Here is a 20,116-nt window from a genome sequence, read left to right as displayed (position 1 = left end):
TCTTACGATTCATGGAAATGAATTCAATCACATTTTTATTCCTGGAAAATAAATGTTATTGTTTAATTATTCTTAGTTTCCAGGAACTCCTAAGTTGCATTTGACCATATGTCATAAAGGGTAAATCTGGAGCTTTAGTCATGTTTTAAAATGAACATTAAGCTGATATTCCATATGGCTTAATTAGTTAGTTAGTTTAATCCCACATCTGATCTGTTGGAGTATGGGAACAGCAAAGTGCATGATGGTTCAATTATTTACAGACTGATCAGTGACTTGCATTGTCTTGAAGAATGTAAGTCAGAAAAGTAAGTGATGCTAAGGGAATGGGAGACAGTTCAAAGAGCAAAGTCTTTGACCTTTTAGTCTGGATTACTCAAGATACAGGTACAGATATACTTAGATAAAACCACACATCTTGAAAGGATCCATTAAGATCTTAATACTCTCTGCCATATTTGGGTAAGGCACGACCTTGAGGTGATAAAAAAAAGACCACTGGTTTCAGCGTGCACACTTTTCCTTTCTGCAAGCTTGTGTTTATCAGACGACTTTTACTGACTTATACAGACAAGGACTCTACTCCAATGAGCACTGGGCTCCACTCCCCTTAGCAGCGGAACCTTTAGATAATCATTAGGTTCAATAAAATGAGTTAAAGTTTCACTGTAGCAGGAAGTTCTCCCAGCTAGTGAGCTTCACTCTGTTAGTGCTGAGCCAGAAGGGGATCTGTCCTGACAGGTGTGTTTCACTCTCTTACTCCAATGTGCATTTTCAGCGTTATTTGACTTTATATGGCTTGTCTATGCGTTTAGGTTAATAATATCCAGAGCGATGTGATAAAAGTGCCATTGTGTGTGTATATGAGAGTGAGAGACTGGGAAGCACAGGATGTGATCTTGGTTTGACTTTGTTGAGGCTTTCCTCTAGGGCTTCAGCTGGCCTTGACCTTCTATGAAGTATTTTCACTAAATGTCAATGTTTTTAGATGTAAATCTATTTGCATTGTTATGGCTTGTACAAACGGACATATTTTAAAAATGTTTTTCATTTCTAGCGCAAATCGGTCATTGCATAGGTGACTGAATATGGCCTAAGAGGCAGAAAGGCTTTTCAGGCCCAAGTCATCCTACAGTATGTCGTGCTTTTCACTAATTGGTTGTATTCGTTCAATTCGATTCATCTTGTATATTCCTTATAGCCGGCATATTTATATAGAACTGCACATTTGATTTCAGTGTGGGAGTTGTTGAGTACAAAGACAGTGGTCAGTGTGGAAGGCATTGAGTACAAAGATAGTGGTCAGTGTGGGAGGCATTGAGTACAAAGATAGTTGGAGTTCATGATTTCCTTCTGATGGGATTTGTTCTAATAGTTTTTAATGATACTTTTTTAGCATTTTTCTTCTGCATAATCATCAGGTAAAATAGTTTATTGAAACAGAAGGGTCATTCCTTATTCTACACAGTCAAAATTAGAATATGAAAACGTAAAACTTGCAAGTGCAGAATATCGGGAAAGAAGAACGATAGGCAAAGAAGGGAAGTGAGAGAATGAAAGAGTCTCAAAGTCACCTTCTCGCACTCTTCAGGCGTGTCCAAGTAGTTCACTGACACACTCACCACCTTTATTACTCCTGGTCTACTACTGGCATTAGCCAAAAGTGAAAGGATTACTGTTGTGCATGTTATTTAGTTTCTACATGAATAAAACTAATCATTTATCACTTAAATACCAGTTTAAATGGAACCCTTTACTATGTAATCTATTACGCCTGCAGGCAATCATCTGAAAGTGTATACTTAAACTAAGATTAAGGTATTTGATTTAACATATCAGAGCAGGCTAAAAAGCCCATTAAGCTCGGTGAGTCAGTTTTGTCATTGCTTGGGTTTTAAACACACTGACCTTGTGTATGAGGTTGAGAAATACTTTTGGAGAGAACAAGTGAAGTAAAAGTGTCCATAGAATTTGCATTAGATTTTATATTATATTATGTAGGGTATATATTTGCTGGATACCTTGGTCATCGTCATCATTAGGTAACTTTATTATAAAAGTGATTCGGTTCTTCTACTATCCGTATAAAGTAGCTGGGGATGTCATAGAGCCACCGTATTTTTGTATTTGTTCTGTTATGTGTCATGACTGGATTTGGAATTGTTTCAGGTATTATTTCTCATTATGGCAAGAGCACAGCTGCTGGTCCTGAGTCTACTTGTTTGCTCTGTAAGTTCAAATAGCACCTTACACTTGTGTGGTCTCATTTCCTGTAAATCAGTAACTGTACTAAAGTCCACTCTCGGCTGCTATTTTTAATCACTAAAAACCTAATTACGCTTAACTATCAATCTTGAACACCCTTTGCATCAGCCTCTGATTTTTCTAGGAGATCATGAAAATATAATAAGGGATTTTAAATGGATTAAAAACTTTTTTTTTTTTTTTTTACACAGGCTTATGGAGCTGGTTTAGAGGATAGGAAAGGACCATTAGGTGATCAAGAACTGAAAGTACCAGAAGCCACACCAGTGCCATACGCTATTTTTCAGGTAAGCGAAGATCGAGTGTGAATCTTAGCCGTTTAAACAGATCCATACTCTCTATCATTCAGTATCAGTCGTTCATTAGTGATGTACTATTTTACTGTGCTAACTCGTTTTGTGTCCAGTTTACATCCGCAGTAGAGGGCGTGTCGTCATATCTCGTGAGCGGTGAGACAGAGGGGAAGATTTACATAAGTAAAGATGGTTGGCTGTACCTTGAAAAAGCACTGGAATGGAGCCCAGGAAAAAACCATACCCTGAGTGTAAGACAGATAGTAGTGAAATCTACTATCTATCTATCTATCTATCTATCTATCTATCTATCTATCTATCTATCTATCTATCTATCTCTCTATCTCTCTCTCTCTCTCTCTCTCTCTCTCTCTCTCTCTCTCTCTCTCTATCTATCTATCTATCTATCTATAGCAACTGCTCTATTATGGTCAGGGTTGTTGTGGATCCAGGATATCTGTCTATTCTGGGAACATTGGGTGTGAAGCGGGAATACATCCTGAATGGGATGTTAACACATGATCCCTACACACACTTAATTCAAGTCCATTTTATTTTATAGCACTTAAATATTCCTAAACACCATTGTATAGCAGCATTAAGTATGTTGAAAGGGTGTTTATTATGAACATCACAGTCTTTCTAATTACAGCAGCGGTATAATTCTACAATATACAGTACATGTGAGATTATCTTCTGAAGAAGTGGCGATGACACGTTCACACACTCAGGGGCAATTTAGCACAGCCAGTTTATGTATTTGGCATGCTTTTGGGAGGTTGGAGGAAAACGGAGACGTCCATACAGACTCGGGGTGAAAATGAGAAACTCCACACAGAGAGTAACACAGTGGGCAGTTGTATTCGCTGTCCACTGTATCGCTGTGTTGCTTTTAGGTTAGTTAGGATTCCCAGAATTTATACATTTACATTTATGTCATTTGGTAGACGGCCTTATGCAGAATGATTTACATTTATCTCATACATACAGTTGAGCAGTTGAGGGTTAAGGGTCTTGCTCAGGGGCCCAGCAGTGGACCCTGGTGGCCATGGGATTGAACACACAGCCTTCTGATCTTACTTCCCCACTTTTGTAGTTGCCCAACCCACAGTTGTTTTATTAACATTCATAAATGTATTTTATTATAGATTGAGGCACATTCAGATGCCGGTGAGACCATTGATGGACCTTACACAGTTGTTCTCCATGTTGTGGATGTCAACAACAATCCTCCTATCTTCACTGAGAACCAGTATAGTGGAACAATCAAAGAGCATTCACCTGCAGGTGAGATGTTCCTGCTGAGATGTTGGAGTTCCTGAAAACTAGCCAAAGAATCTAGTGCTGAGCCTTGAAGGACTTCTATTTATTTATTATTGCAATCTTCTCTGAATGCAGGAGTTCCATTTGTACGTGTGTTTGCCATGGATGCTGATGATCCGGACACACCCAATTCACAGCTGAGCTACAGCATCGAGAGCCAAATCCCCAACCATAACGAAGTGGCTTTCTTTACCATTGACCCAAACACTGGGGAAATTTCCACCACCGAAGAGGGTAAGACAATCACTCAAACTTCATTTAAAAATGTGTGTGTGTTTGGGGGTTTGTGTAACTATTTGTGTGTTTTAGGAGCTGCATTAATAAGAGCTAGAACTGGAGTGATGTACAGTCGAGGAGAAGCCCGGGGGAATGTTGATGTTCTGAAGAAGAAGTTTGAAGAATTCTGCACTCCAAGGAACGAGATACCCCTCGAGAACAACCCCTTCTTCACCTGTGTCCAACGTGTTGGTGCGAGCATCTCACACACACACACACACTATACTACAGCACCTGCTACAGTGTTTATAGTGTTGTATAAGTTAACCAAAGAGCCATGTTTGTGTGTGTGTGTTTAAAATAATTGAGTCTACTATGGCTTCAAGCTGGACAAGAAAAATCTTGAATTTTAAGTTGACTGGTCCTGAACCTGGGTCAGGAACTCCCAAAAACTGGGAACAAAAAGGTGTTCTATTGGGTTGAGGTCAGGCCAGTCAAGTTCCTCCACACCAAACTCGCTTATCCATGTCTTTGTGGACCTTGCTTTGTGCACTGGTGTGCAGTCATGTTGGAACAGGAAGGGGTCATCCCCAAACGGTTCCCACAAAGTTGAGAGCATGAAATTGTCCAAAATGTCTTGGCATGCTGAAGCAATAAGTGTTCCTAAATGTTCACTGGAACTATGGGGCCAAGCCCAACCCCTGAAAAACAACACCTGAATTCGGTGATTTCGAGGGGTGTCCCAAAACTTTTGCCAATATACTGCGTATATATCAGAAGGACATAGACATCTAACTCTCAGCACTACATGTATAACATCACTAAACCTTGCCCATTACATATAATTTGCATATATACAATCCATATATTGTATCTATGTTTTCTTGTATTGAATTCTGTCTTTAGTGTTTAGCTCTTGTATTTGTTCTGTGCAGAGAACAGGCAACTCAATGTCATACTTGATCCAGACTACATTCTAATAGTGAGAGTGACGGATTTAGATCGGGCTCCGACCGCTCTGAGCAGCATTGCAAGGGTCAATATCGCTGTGACTCCGAATTTGTGGATTAATCCTGGAACAATCGTCATCAGGGAGAATTTTGTATCCGAATACCCCAAGTTGATAGCCACGGTCAGTTTTGGTTTAAGAGTAAAAATACATCGTTAATACAGATTTTGAATGTGATCATTTTAATTATTTTATGTGTGTGTGTGTTTTAGGTGCGTGCCAATGACCCCAATGCAGTCTACAAGTTAGTGCAAAAGGAGAGAGAGATTCCATTCCCTTTCATTATCAATGAAAATGGAGAGATTTACGTCACTGAGCCACTAGACAGAGAGCTCAAGGACATGGTAAAGTTGCATCCATAATTCTCTTGCCAAAAATTCCAATAATTGTTTCTATAATGTTTTCCCATTCCTGTAAGATTCCTATAGGGATTAGGACAAGATAATGGGATCTTATTCAGGTCTAAATGGAACTGTTTAAATCTTTATCCTGTAAATTTAATATACTTCTAGTGCATATATATCTATACATAATAACTTTTGAAAGATATGATATGGAAAATAGTATTTAGACACCACAATGGACTCTGTAAAGCTTTTTTTTTTTGGCAGTTTTGAGGATTCTTTTGTAAGAAGTCATTGTGGTTCAGTTTTTGGTTACTACTCGTCTTCAGTTTTCCAAGATTCTCCCATAAATCTTCACTGGGATTCAAGTCAGGAGACTGACTGCTACTTAAGTTGTATTAGATTTATGCTTGAGGTTGTCTTGATGAAAGTTCCCCGATTCCCATGAGATTAGGGTCTCCTAATGTGTTTCGGTACATCGCTCTATTCACGTTTCCTTTAATGACGTGTAATGCTCCAGTTCCACTATCACCATCTCCCGCTGCCCTGTACTGCACTGTGGGTTTGGTGTTCTTAGGATCAGACACACAAACTTTATGATGACGTGAATTATTGCTAAAGCGTTCTAGTCCGGTTTCATCTGACCAGAGTGTACTGTTCTGAGAGCTCTGATTTGTCTAAATACTTTAAGACGCACGTCTCTGTACTGCTTTCTTAGCAGAAGAGTTTTGCATTGTAACATTTATTTCTAGAACTTGATTTATTTTATGTAACCATTAAAAGTCGAAATACACGAGACATGTAGAGAATGTATGTAAATATGTGCTGGAAGTTATTCACCTCACTGCATGTAAAAGAATGTAAGTCTGGGTTAATGCAGTTTTATAGACGCTTCATCATGTTTTCATTGCCTTAAAAATACTAGTAATGCTTTAGTAATACTTTAGATGGTTTTAATTTATTAGACAACTTCATATAAAGTGTGATGCATGCGTTTGCAGTCAACTGTATCCCTATAATAAGTGTCGGTATTTCCACTTGTATAAAATGTAATAGGATTGCTGAAAACTTTCTATTTATAGTTTAATGCTTAATTATTAGCAATTAATTATGTCACATCAGTTTACAATCAGTTTGCCAACCTCTCTCTCTCTCTCTCTCTCTCTGTCTGTCTCTCTCCCTCTCTCTCTCTCTCTCTCTCTCTCTCTCTTCAGCTGTCTTTGAAAAATCGCATTGTCATACAAATCGCAGTGCTTCATGCTAGTTGATGATGTTTTTTTTTTAGAAATTAAGACTAATATCTTTTCTGTAGCTGGTGAACAGAGTAGCTGGTGTAAAAGTTCAATCATGGCTCTGTGTTCTGATGCAATTGTGTGTGCCTTAGTACATCCTAGTGGTCTTGGCCGAGAATGAGCAAGGTGTCCAGCTGGAATCTCCTATGGAGATCCACGTTGAAGTAGCAGATGTGAATGATAACGCTCCCGTGTGTATCAAAGACAAAGCTGTGTTTGAGGTGCAGGAGAATCAGGAAATTGGTAAGTTATATACACATACACAAGCAGGTTCTTGACACAGAGAAGACCTATTTCATTCTCTCTCGTTCTGATGCTTTCTTAGATAGCTACGTCGGAGATGTGTTGGCTCACGATGCCGATAAAGAGAACACGCAAAACTCGTTGCTGACCTACAAGCTTTTGAGCCAGACCCCCACCAGTCCGTCTGATGGAATGTTTTTCATTGACCAAGCACGTGGAAGTATCCAAGTGGCCAAACATAACTTCCGGAGAAAGGATGTGCCTCAATATCAACTCAAGGTTTCAGTTACAGATGGAGGTGAGGTGATGGTACTTCTCTGGTGATGTTCTCTACATCATTGAATGAAAGAAGCATATTTCCATCAAGTATTATCTCTAAATGGGTAAAGAATCAAGCTTACGAAGGCAGGGGCAGATCTCCAACATAAACAAATGACACCTAAAAACCCTAGTGAAAAAGCCTCACCCTTTAACAATTTACCATTTATCTCTGTAACAAAGGTCAAGTGTATAGCTAACTGTGCAGTCTGTGTTAAAGCTGTAGCTGATTATTAATTGTGTCACTTTAAAAAGTCATGTTGGCTCAATAGCACTTTATTTTCTGACATTTATATAGTTTTTTACTAATAAAAGCTACTAAGTTTTAAAATGTTCTTTTTTTATTTAAGCAATTCAGTTTTAATTCAGTCCAATTTATTTGTATAATGGCTTTACAAAAGAAGAGAAACAGAGAAAAAATAAATAAAAATGAAATTATTAAACTATTTTATCCCTATTTTATTTTATCCCTACATTACAGTTAAAATCTATTATCTGAAATATAATAAATATAATAAAGAAAAAAAAATGAAGTTCCAAAAATAAATATTGTTTCCAAATCCAGTTAGAATCTTTGCTGCTAGTTTCAGGATGTGATATCTGACATGTTTTCTCTGATATCTGATCCACCATTATTTTGTTGTTTTGGTGATTAGGTGCCAGCTATAGCAAAAAAAAACCTTCATTTCTTTATTTTTGTTCCCATCTAGTTTACAGCACAGAGTGTGATGTTATCATCAACATCATCGACCTCAATAACGAGGTCCCCATCTTTGAGAAGAATGACGTGAGTAGTATTACTTTTTACTCGAGTTTTATTCGAGTCGATCTATCTTGTCTGCTCTTACTGGCTGTGCTTGTTGACCCTGATGCAGTATGGGAGATACAGTATACCAGAATTAGCTGAACTGGGAACCACTGTGCTAACCATCAAGGCCACGGACGCTGATGATCCAGGGACAGGCAGCTCTAAGGTAGAATACCACATCAGTGCAGGTGATCCGAACCATGTATTCGCCATAGAAGTTGATGATGCCACTGGAGAGGGCAGAGTCTACATAGCACAGGTAGGAAAACTAGCCTCATGTAAAGATGTAGAAGACAAATTCATCTAGCAATTTCTGGTCTAATTTTTCGTCTTTGTCACTTTCTTTCACATGTCTCTCACCACGTGTGTAGCCATTGGATTATGAGGCTCAGTCTACCTATAAGCTACAAATCGATGCCCGTAATCCTGAGCCGCTGATCCCGGGGGTGCAGTACGACAATCACTCCAGCACCGTCGTTGTCATTGAGCTGGTCGATGTGGATGAGCCTCCGGTATTGAATCTCGATACTGTGATCGTCAACATCCCAGAAAATGTCACTGTAGGAACCACCATCTTGACAGCTGATGCTAAAGATCCAGAGGGACATAAAATCATGTAATAATTCAATTCTGTATAACTTTTTTTTATAACAAAATAGCTATTTGGTCAGCGCAGATGCTCACCATTCAACATGCATAATGTAGAGCTAGTGTACATATACTGTAGCTGCATGAAAAACAGCATGAAGTATGAATATAATGAAGTACAATGGGCTCTGGGTGTTAGGTTTAAGCTGGAGGGAGATGAGCATGGCTGGCTGGACCTGAATGCTGAATCTGGGGAGTTGAAGACTAAAGCAGGGTTTGACAGAGAGGTGGTGGATCAACTCAATGTCCGAATCATCGCATACGAGTCAGGTGAGAACGAGGCCACGGTTTATTATTAAACCCTACTTAAGTGCTTCTGAATGTCATTGTCTTTATATCAGGTGTGTCTGATCTCTAAACTCTAGTGTGGCTGCAAGTCTTCATTCCAGCCGAACTGGAACTGTGCCTTATTCCAGCTGTTGGATCAGCTGATCATGGTTTTCAGTGGAATTCCTAGCGGTTCATTTTGATTCCTTTTGTTTGGAATGAAAACCTACAGCAAATTGCATTTTATTTATTTAGCTTTCAGATGTCCCGTGCCCCATCGATGTCAACATTATAACAAATATTTTTAAGAATTGCCTACAACCTAATTCAGAATTCCTTGACTTACTTTATTGCTTCCATATCCCAAATTTTCCTGTTGTCTTGTTGACTCAACATAAGATGTTCAGACCGATTTCTTCAGTGAAATACAATATAATCTGCTAGACTTGCATAAATGAATAATTAATATACATATCCCTGTGTTTGTCGCCTGTCAGAGGGTCAGATGCAGCAAACTGAAAGGGATGTTTCCATCCAGCTGATGGATGTAAATGATAACTACCCTAAGCTGCAGAAGACTCAGGGATTCATCTGTGTGAAGAAGCCAGAGCCCTTGTTGTTGTCTGCTGTGGACGGAGATGCCGAACCGTTCGGAGAACCCTTTACCTTCACTCTGCAGCCAGCCCGCAAATCTCCTAACTGGGAGATCACACCAGTGGACGGTAAACTGTTAGCTGATGATGAAAGTGCTAAATGAATCCATTAAACACAATATATATACGAATATGGACCAACAAAAAAGAGGAAAACTATTGCTCTGTGTTATGTAGGCACCTCAGCTAAGCTCATTCTGAAGAAGAAGCCCACCACTGACCAGACCTTCAACATCGCCATCAACATCAAGGACAACGCAGGTGTAGGTATTACACAGAAGTTTGAAGGTAAGGGCTCGTTTTTTTTTTTTCACTTATCAGCTATCTGTACGTAAGTCTGGTGTATTTATTCCCTCCTCAATTTTTTCTTTTCACAGTGAGAGTATGTAACTGTACTGAGCTGGGTTACTGTTACGTTGAGCCAGGGAAGCATGCCTGGAAGTTTGGCGTGTCCACTACAGTGGCCATTCTAGGAGGAGTTTTGGGATTTATCAGTAAGATACGACATATACACATATTCATACACAGTAGTGAATGAATTTGACCAGTTTTATCTGTATATGTGTGGCAGCCTGGTGGAAAACCCTTCACATGTTTTACTGAACCATGTTTTACTTTTGGATGACCAGTGAAAAGGGAGAAAATTGGATTTTTAAAGATTTCATACCAAACATGGGGCACTGGCGGATCAGTGGTAGGTTTCTCGCCTACCATGCGGATTCAGTTCAGAGCCAATGCTCGAAACCCAGCCACTGGATGCAGTGCCGGTCCCAAGCCCGGATAAAAATGGGAGGGTTGTGTCAGGAAAAAACAAAATTATTGCCAAAGTACAAGTTCACAGTGATAAATGGTATAAATACAAGTATAAAATTCACTTGCAGCATTTAACACAAGCCTCATCGTCATCTCTTCACTCGACTGAGCTCTATTCATGCTCCAGTTAGTGGGAAAAGTATTCAGTCGCTTCTGTTGGATCTTTGGTTAAATATATTTGTTTTCTTAAATGTGAAATGGCAAAGTATACAGTTACAGTGACATCCGGTGGGTTTTTGCAGACCTCCATACATATCGGCTGATATTGGTATTATAATACCAGTCCTTTTTGAATCTAGTACAACTGGCAGGTACTGTAGAAGAAACTCCATCTATTAAGGGACATAATATCTAAACTTCAGTTCATTTGAAACTTCGGAAAGACTTTTCTTGCCTAAATCAACAATCTTCTAAAATGAAAGCTTTTATTGTGCACTTTTACATTAGTTATTGCTTACAGACACCTTTGTTTCTATGTAATGTACTGTGTGTGTTGTGTGCTCTGGCAAAGCTTTGTGTATAAACAACTAAACATGTCTCAGAGAAAGCTTGTGTAAGCCGTCACCCCCACTGGTTAGTAACTGTTGCATGGCAAATAAACAAATTGGTGAGAAAATGGGGGAAAAGTGAAATCCAGCATAGAAGTCATGGAGACAGCAAGCACTGGCCTCACAGACGACCATATAACTGCACCAGCAGGCAGTCAAACTGCATTGGGAGTAATGCAGGAAACAGCTTTCTAAAGTACAAGTAGACTTATACACTGATCAGGCATAATATTATGACCACCTGCTTAATATTGTGTTGGTCCCCCCTTTTGCTGCCAAAACAGCCCTGACCCGTCGAGGCATAGAGTCCACTAGATCACTGAAGGTGTGCTGTGGTATCTGGCACCAAGATGTTAGCAGCAGATCCTTTAAGTCCTGGAAGTTGTGATGTGGGGCCTCCATTCGTCCCCACCTTGAAACTTACAGGACTTAAAGGATACTTTTGATAGAGACTGACCACCACAGACCGAGAACACCCCACAAGAGCTGCAGTTTTGGAGATGCTCTGATCCAGTCATCTAACCATCACAATTTGGTCTTTGTGAAACTCGCTCAAATCCTTACACTTGTCCATTTTTCCTGCTTCTAACACACCAACTTTGAGGACAAAATATTCACTTGCTGTCTAATATATCCCACCCACTAACAGGTGCCATGATGAGGAGATAATCAGTTTAATTTACTTCACCTCTTACTGCTCATAATGTTATGGCTGATCAGTGTACCTACAAAATGACTCTTTGGGGATCACACAGTAGTTATATACATTAATAAGCAAGTGGTTCAGTGTGGATTTTTCCTTTAACCTTCTACATGCACTCTATTAACTAATAAATATTTCGTCTGTGTTGCAGTTTTGTTCCTGGGTTTTGTAATATGCCGCACCAAGAAGAATGAAAAGAAGAAGAAGGAGACCACGACGGCTGATGGGGAAACCAACGCCATGCTGTAGATGCCATGCTCAGTTACACACACCGGATTATTCAGTTCACATGCAGTGTTGATAGCGCGTGGTTTTGTGTTTTTTGTATTTTATTTGGCAGGTAATTTAAAGGAACCGTTGAACTATGTAATACTGTAATGCACTGGATTTGTTCCTTTCGGCTTCCAGAAATACTTTTCACCTTGAGTCACAGAAAATGTTTTGCTAGCTCTTAGAATAAATGCTTTTTAAACAGAAATACAAAATACCTGATTTAGCCAAGGGTTTGACGTAACACTCCATCTGCTCTCTGTTATATAATCTCTCCATCTGTAATTCCTCACCTGAATGGCCAGTGTTGTTTGCTGCTGTTGATTTTGTTTGTTGATTTTATGAGTGCGTGTGTGTGTGTGTTTGTGGTCAGTGAAGGGTTGGGGCACATGAATCTGTGCTTTATTAGAATGTAACTGCTTGTAGTATTATAAAGAGAAGACACTAGATACTGTAACGCTGTGTAGATTAATATATTTATTCTCATGAACTTTAATCAGTCGAAAATGTCTAAAAATTTTATCACCCTTACCCCCTTTAACCCAAACTCAGGTCCAAGTCAGAATTAAGAATGGAAAGCCAAGCTATGCTGTACTACATGAATCCTAAGCAGTAGATTTGGGTTTGTCTTAATAAACATTTGACAGAGTAGATGTTTATGGTATACTTATTTATATAAAGGTATCATCAAATCTACAAAACTTCACTATTAAACAGATCTGCTGAACACTGCTTTCGAGTTCAATTCCTCCGGATGCATGCGGACAATAAAGGTAGAACATCTTCCTTGGCTTAGAGTGTGTTGAGAAGCAGCTCTGATGCTATCATGGGCACAGACTTTTTGTTCAGTTTCAGAAAGCCTATGCACATCATAGCCTCAGCGTCTTGATTAGAGAAATAATCACGGATTAATTTAGTCTGTTTTATGTTATTTAAACATTTTCATGTGTGATCTCTGGAGAGAAAGTACACGCTCTTCTCTGTTTTAATGAGGAATCATTTTCACAGCCACTACTAAATTAAATTATTTAGAATTGCATCCATTTCTCTAGCCAATATATTTAAGAAAATGCACTCTTTGTTAGCAAGGTTTTAGGCACAGGTTTTAGTTTTTAAGTCACTGAGTCCTCTGCTCCTTACATGACATTGCAGACAGATCCCAAAGCAAACAAAATGATGTGTACAGGTCTAGTGACATCCAGTGGGTTTCTGCAGACCTACACACTGTTCTTGGCTGAAGCTGGTGTTTCGCTGTCGTAGCCCATGCGTCTCAATGTATGCGTTTTCTTCCAGGCCCCTTGTACCAATCTGGCCATTTTCCTCTGACCTCTATTATTGAAAATCACTGTCAATCAATACATTTGTTTTCGTTTGGCATTCTGCGAAAAATCTAAAGAATGTTACGTAAAAAAATCCCAGGAATTCATGAGATTCTGAAAAATTCTCAAACCAACAACCACGCCACATCATCACAGAGATCGGACTTTATCTTTATTCTGATCTTGGATGAGAACTTTTTCTCAAAACAGGAGTGATTAGACAGCAAGGGCCTACTTTACCACGCTGTAAGACTCATGTTAAATATCAGCATACAGTCCAAAGAGACCTGGCAACTCGTGTAATGTTTTATTAAAATATTTAAATACAAAAAAAAAAAAAAAACCAGAGTTCCCATATTCATACACAAGTATGTATAAAGTTATACATAGAAATATACCTGTTACAAGATATGGATATTTAAATGCTTCAAATGCATTACGCCAAGTAAATGATCAGGTATTAGACACACATTTTTGAAGAGATCTACTGTATGCCAAGTTAAATATGTACATATCTGATACTTATTATATTAAACACTAGGAGAGGTAAAATGGTGTTTTAATAGACGTACATTTGCACAGGTATTCCCATCGACCCTGTGCCACTGTATGCTAATATGTTCCGTAAAGTTGGCCATGTTAGAAAACCTTAGTGAAGAAGATTGATTTACAGTTAAATGTCGTTTACATGCAAGTGCCTAGTAAAATGTGTGTTTGTTTACTGCAGGACAGTGAAGCTACATTCGTTTTGACCTACAAACAAGCAGAAGTGGAACACTTACTGGACCGCAAGGCATTTTGTAGACTCCGATCACTACGCACATGAGAAGTGGAAGAGAAAATACATTCGGCCTGTCGTGCACTCAACATTCTCGCTTGAAGACGGTGCAGAGGGTGAACTAATCAGGTCCAGTCTATAAAACAATGCATTTCATTACATAACTCACAGACGGTATCTAAAGTTGTGCATTTGGACAGAAAAACAATTCACTTTTCCCCCCATTATTCTCATATCAGTAACTTACTGTACTCAAAATCCCTCAATGAAACAAGCCATGAAATAAAAAGAAATGATACACAGACCAGACATGCATGCTTTGCTCCTGCTAGTAATTAACATGGCTATCAATACAATACTGCATTAAGGATTTATTTTCGTCTTATTATTATGATGCTGCTACCTAAAACAGACACTTTTCACACTAAACCACTGCACCATGTCTGGGATCTCAAAGGCATCTTCATGATAACAATCATGACATTACTAGTGAATCTGATTAGACTGATTAAACACAATCAGTCTTTATCCCTCTCAATGCAAAGACACACTGAAAACTCTATTGTGTCTTAGGTCTTATACAAAGCTTTTTGGTGGACTTCAGGAAAAAGTTACAGATGCGTGCAAAAAAAAAAAAAAAAAACACAACTAAAACTTTATACGTGAACAATGAATGAATGAACAGTCTTGTTCCTGATTAGTCCAAGCAAACCATACATAAAAGTTTCCTTCAACTGAGAATTTAGGATTCTTTCAAATATAATACAGCAATGTATTGAGATTATAATACGCCTCATAACCTGAAACCTGAAAGTTGCATTTCTGGTAGTAGGCAATACTGAAATCGTAGTTTTTGGCTTCAATGCTTGATATTGGGATGCAGCAGGAATGATAAAAACAAGTCATTTAAACAAGCGTACACACTGTCGCTTATTCATGCAAACCATCCTCAGGCGTCTGGAAGTTAAAATCGGAGTTCTCTTTCATGCCACACATTTTCTCTCACTGTGCTGCTGAACTCAGACAAGCGCAGTCTGATTATAATGCATAAATATAATACGGCTTGATATGTGAGCTCTGCTGATACACACACACACACGCACACGCACACAAAACCCCCACCACCATCATATTGCTCCGCATCTACTCATGAGTGTTTACAAAAGCAGTGTGTAACAGAAACAAAGAAATAAACAGTAGAGTCAGTTCTGCTGAGCTCCTATGACGTGTGGGTTAAACTGCACTATAATGATGGTGATATCATCTCTGTACATGCGCGCTAACTCCTCTGGCAAGCTGAGCATCTTGGATAGCCTCTCGTGATCCACCATGCCAAATTCGTTACTGCCTACAGCGTGGCGGATCAGGTGCGTGGCTGCGTTCTGGTCTTGAAACGTAGAGGAGACCCGTGCCTTCCTCTCCTGTAGAAGCCCCTGCATTTGGCCCAGTGTGACCCTGTAGCCACCCACACTGATGGGCTGCTGCTGGCGAACTCCGGTCAGATGCTCCCCCACGATACGCACCACCTCCTGACGGTGCAGTGTCTCCCATAACCCATCTGAACCAAGTACCAGGAACCGGTCTTGCGGCCGAAGCCGGTGATAGGTCACCTCAGGCTCAGCTGTCAGGTACGGTGGTGTGTGGTAGTTGGGTGGCACAAACTTGGCATGCTCGTTCTCATGAAGCTGGTCTGGGCCTGACTCAAGCACGCGTCGCTGCAGTTCCACACTCCACTTGAATTTGACGTCACCAAACGCACGAAATGGCATGAGGAGACCTAGCAGCCTGTCCTGCCTCACTACTGTCTTGGCTTCAGCTTGCGGGTGCTCAGAACGCACACGGTGAACCTCGGCCTCGTTCTGTGCATTGTGATCGTTGGAGAGGGTCAGTGCCGAGAACGAGCCATCGGGCTCCTGCACACCCAGAACAGCACGGCCGTCACCTGCATTTGCCACATGTAAATCAGCACCATCTATGTGTGCCACGCATGCCGTAGCACCAGAGAAAGCCACACGTAACACCCAATAGTGCAGGAAGGCATTGGCATCCCCCACCTGTGCCTCCAAAGAGATGTCATTGTCCAGCCGTTTGAAAGCGCTTGCTAGCACCTCAGAAATTTCAGGCTGTTCTCCAGGTGTGCTTAGGTCCAGCAGCTCCTGCCAGTATGTGCGCAAGCTGTTGAAATAGAGCCGCGATGCCTCCCGGCTGAAGTAATCATTAGGGTGCTTGTGCCACTGCAGGATAGGCTGAAGGGGCCGGCCGCTCTCCACAGCGTTCTCCAGCTCAGCAAGTGTCTCGTGCGGCAGCATGGCCACGGCTATATAATAGAAGAGCCTCTCACTCAACGCCTGAGCACAGGCACAGCCTGCATGCCCATCAAAGACACCATACAGCATGCCACGTGTCTGCAAGCACGTTGCTGCACTACGCCGGTCCTCAATAGGGGCATTGGCTGGGAGTTGATTACTATCAAACCCCAAGACTGAGCTGAGGTTTTTCCCATCAAACTCAGGCACTTTGAAGCTGTACTCATTGGCCTTCAGGATACTGTTCACCTGAGGTGGTGTGAGGTAGTACGTGAGCCGGCCAGCTGAAGTCCTGTAGCTCCGCGACAGGGGCTGACTTGGAGCCGAAGTTGCATTTGCTTGGTAAACACTGTTGCATGGATGGACTTGAAAGCAGGTTTGGCACAATACGGATGGAACCCAAGTACGACCAAACCCCCTGCAATGGATTACCCGAAACAGATGGGAGGTCACCGCCATCAGAATGCAGCCTTACAAACTTCTGTCAATGGACCTGCAGCAAGAAATAAAGAGAGACACATCATGCAATATAGTTTCCTTTTAGACGCCTGTAGCAATCAACATTTTCACTTAAATTTTCCACAATGTCCTCCAGGGGTTAAACCTTTTTCCCGGACAGACCCGGTACCGGTCATACATTTTAACACTTTTGAGAGAACCATTTTCAGAACTCCTCACTTTTATCACTTGAAAGCAACAGATATGTAGTTGCCTCAAACCAATTTAGTCATATGACATGAACCAATATGTGAATGATTATATTTTAATTAAACAGGCATTTTTAAAGCATCATCCTCAAACACAGAACACAACACAATGCAGGCAGCCCTCCTGCCTCTTAAGCACCTAAAATCTCAAAAGACTAAAACTCTGTTTGACCTATTGATTCTTGTTAAGAGCTGTTGCTTGGACGAGCCTCTTCTTTCTCCCTTTTGAATTTATTTAGATAAAAAAGAAAAAGAAAAAAAAAAAAACACAGATTGCCAAGTTGCCATGAAAGCCCGAAGTGCAAAGTCCTCCGTCCTGAACGTTCCCATGGCCGAAAATTTACTGACCGTTACAAAGCGCCAACACCACAGACACCCGCTATAAATCTGCTTACAGAAAGCTTTTCCATGCTTCTTTATACTTATCGTAAATATCACACACGTTAGTCTTAGATTCTGCAGATGATCCACTGGATCCTGCGAAGGAGTTGTTGCTATAGAAACGTTCAGCACCAGACCATTAACGTAAATCACTCAATTGACTTACAGCATGAACTATCATCAGCGTTGCTGTTACAGAAACCGATCCGATTCAATAATTCAACAAAGCTGTAGTATAATTTGGGATATTCATGAAAGTTGCCAGACTGCAGGGATCTAAACTGGTTGAAAACTTTTCTCAGTCTTATTTCTCAACTCTCACGGTTGGTAAGCATGCATGTTTCCAGCTGGTCAAGGTAAAAGCTACACAGATATTTTTAGTATCGTTTCCCCAGACCCCTGACATCTTGACCTTGGATGGAGTCGTCTATAATTACAGCTTTACACACGCAGCATTACATAACACTACGAATGTTGCTTTGGCCTGTCTGCATGGCTTGCTCTTAGCCAGGTCCAGCACTAAGTTTTTACACTACAGTGTCCGCAAAGCCAAGAGGCACAAGGAAAGTGTGGCGGAGAAAATGCGTAGAAGTTAAGGTAGAGAGGGTGTTGAAAACATAAACACAGAATTCAGTGCCTGTAGTTTCTCCTGCACATAGAGTTAACGATTAATAAACTGCAAGCAAAACAAAAACACTGATAAGTGTCCGGGGAAACGTGGAAAAAAAATCTCCAAATCAGTTTTATGAGCAAGAAAACCGCCCCAAGGACTGACCACAAACCCAGAGCATTACAGCTAGCCAACATCAAGCTAGCCAGGTCCTGCTGCATACTTCTGCCAGGCAGCTAAGCGTATAAACATACATACAAAACTGAATAAGATGTGAAATTATTATTTATTTATTTTTATATTTAATCATTTTTAATACACAGCTTCCTTTCAAATCTGCTTTCCCACATAATGTGCTAGGTAGCTGGTTGGCTAACTGGAGTAGTGTGTGGAGACGGAGACTGTCAGTTACCGAACCCTGTGGGTTAAACCCACCCTGAGCTGAAGGAGCTCGCCAACTCAAAATCAACCAATAAAACCGAGTTTACAGAACACTGTAGCTTTACTACCTAAACACTAACCGGCATCCATACAGTCTTTACCTCCCAACAGTCTTTATCGCGCAGTTTGGCGAGTTGGAGCAGAGAAACAATACAACATTCACACACAAACCCACCTGAAAGCCACCAGATGGTTTTTCTCTCTCTCTCTCTCTCGCCACTGTCCGCTTAATCCAGTCAGGGGTTTCAGTAAACCGGAAGTGGGCGGTTTATAGTGATGGGCGTTTTTTGCATAATCGTGTATAAATGGCTGGAATCTACGTCAATCATTCGCCTCTGCGACACTCATCTCTGAAGGGTTGCCAACTCTGTTTGAGCGAACCGTGTTTTACTGCTCTGTTATATAATACTTGAACTTGCTTTTTTTTTTAACTTTGAATATTAAAGTGTATTTGGATGTCGAAAGTTTTTTGAAAGCAAATGAAACAAAAAGAAGTGTTTAGAAAGTTTTGGTTTCTGAGTTTAACTTACATATAACGCAGACCTGGCAACCCAAGCAGCTAGCCGGGTGTATACTTACAAGAAAACCTGATAACCTTAGAAAAAAATATAAAGTGTTATAATAGTTGTGCATTTAGCACAGAAATGTGCACTTTAAGACGACACGTTATGAAGATTTTCTGACTTTGATCGAGTGAAAAGCCGACGCAACGCTGTCACGTGCAGACGTAAACAGTGGGTGTGTCCGCGTCCGGCTGCGCCTCGTCTCAAGTATGTGCAGAAACACTGAGTGCGGTTTTGAGGGAGGAGATGAAGTCAGTCCAGACAAACTCTCTTTTCCTTCATGTAGTGTGCTGCCACCAGCTGCATCTATGAGCCATTGCAGATATTACTGAATTAATAATAATAATACACCGACCAGGCATAACATTATGACCTGCTGCCTAATATTGTATCAGTCCCTCTTTTGCTGCCAAAACAGCCCGGTCATGCACTGTGCATTCTGACACCTTCTTCAGAAGCTACAGTAGCTCGTCTGTTGGATCGGATCACACGGGCCAGCCTTCGCTCCTCATGTGCATCAATGAGCCTTGGCCGCCCATGACCCTATCGCTGGTTCACTTCCTTGGACCACTTTTGATAGATACTGACCACTGCAGACCGGGAACACCCCACAAGAGCTGCAGTTTTGGAAATGCTCTGATCCAGATGTCTAGCCACCACAATTTAGCCCTTGTCAGACTCGCTCAAATCCTTACGCTTGCCCATTTCTGCTGCTTCTAACACATCAACTTTGAGGACAAAATGTTCACTTGCTGCCTAATATATCCCACCCACTAATAGGAGATAATCAGTGTTATTCACTTCACCTGTCAGTGCTTATAATGTTATGCCTGTATGTTTTACATTACATTAGATAGTATACATTTTCATGTTGCTATTTGACAAATATCAGTCTCTCGTGCAGTTGTGATCCAGGGTGCTCACTGTCCACACTGTCCTGCTGCTAGTATTCCAACCAAAATAGTAAAATTACTATAAAATCAAAATAGAAATTCCAT

General features: G+C 40.6%; 2 protein-coding genes across 3 annotated transcripts; one reads left to right on the top strand and one right to left on the bottom strand.

Moving 5' to 3' along the window:
* Window positions 1–643: 643 nt before the first annotated feature.
* On the top strand, window positions 644–12,745 carry cdh17 (cadherin 17, LI cadherin (liver-intestine)). Its single transcript, XM_058376515.1, has 19 exons — window positions 644–741; window positions 2,170–2,229; window positions 2,457–2,552; window positions 2,672–2,809; window positions 3,707–3,845; window positions 3,957–4,115; window positions 4,191–4,349; window positions 5,033–5,229; window positions 5,319–5,450; window positions 6,835–6,985; window positions 7,068–7,283; window positions 8,014–8,090; window positions 8,179–8,370; window positions 8,483–8,727; window positions 8,899–9,029; window positions 9,524–9,748; window positions 9,857–9,967; window positions 10,057–10,173; window positions 11,895–12,745. The coding sequence occupies exons 2-19, from the start codon at window positions 2,185–2,187 to the stop codon at window positions 11,990–11,992; spliced, it is 2,628 nt and encodes an 875-aa protein (XP_058232498.1). The 5' UTR covers window positions 644–741; window positions 2,170–2,184; the 3' UTR covers window positions 11,993–12,745.
* An 880-nt stretch (window positions 12,746–13,625) lies between these two features.
* On the bottom strand, window positions 13,626–18,833 carry pdp1 (pyruvate dehydrogenase phosphatase catalytic subunit 1). Of its 2 annotated transcripts, none has more exons than XM_058376516.1 (2): window positions 18,731–18,833; window positions 13,626–16,909 (listed from the first exon to the last, which is right to left on the bottom strand). In XM_058376516.1, the coding sequence occupies exon 2, from the start codon at window positions 16,873–16,875 to the stop codon at window positions 15,313–15,315; it is 1,563 nt and encodes a 520-aa protein (XP_058232499.1). In that variant the 5' UTR covers window positions 16,876–16,909; window positions 18,731–18,833; the 3' UTR covers window positions 13,626–15,312. The 2 variants fall into 2 exon arrangements, with proteins under 2 accessions (XP_058232499.1, XP_058232500.1); XM_058376517.1 differs by lacking the exon at window positions 18,731–18,833 and adding an exon at window positions 18,657–18,720.
* Between the last annotated feature and the right edge of the window lie 1,283 nt (window positions 18,834–20,116).

The sequence above is a fragment of the Hemibagrus wyckioides genome, linkage group LG23 (assembly GCF_019097595.1).
Source record: "Hemibagrus wyckioides isolate EC202008001 linkage group LG23, SWU_Hwy_1.0, whole genome shotgun sequence".
Taxonomy (NCBI): domain Eukaryota; kingdom Metazoa; phylum Chordata; class Actinopteri; order Siluriformes; family Bagridae; genus Hemibagrus; species Hemibagrus wyckioides.
The sequence above is the reverse complement of the archived record's forward strand: the minus strand, read 5'-3'. Positions and strand labels throughout refer to the sequence as shown.

Excerpts from the sequence above, each read along its gene's own strand:
- cdh17 (XM_058376515.1), top strand. The coding sequence starts at position 2,185 with ATGGCAAGAGCACAGCTGCTGGTCCTGAGTCTACTTGTTTGCTCT. Across the intron at positions 4,350-5,032 it reads CACCTGTGTCCAACGTGTTG|AGAACAGGCAACTCAATGTC; the intron begins GTGCGAGCATCT and ends TGTTCTGTGCAG. Across the intron at positions 8,371-8,482 it reads GCAGAGTCTACATAGCACAG|CCATTGGATTATGAGGCTCA; the intron begins GTAGGAAAACTA and ends CCACGTGTGTAG.
- pdp1 (XM_058376516.1), bottom strand. The coding sequence starts at position 16,875 with ATGGCGGTGACCTCCCATCTGTTTCGGGTAATCCATTGCAGGGGGTTT.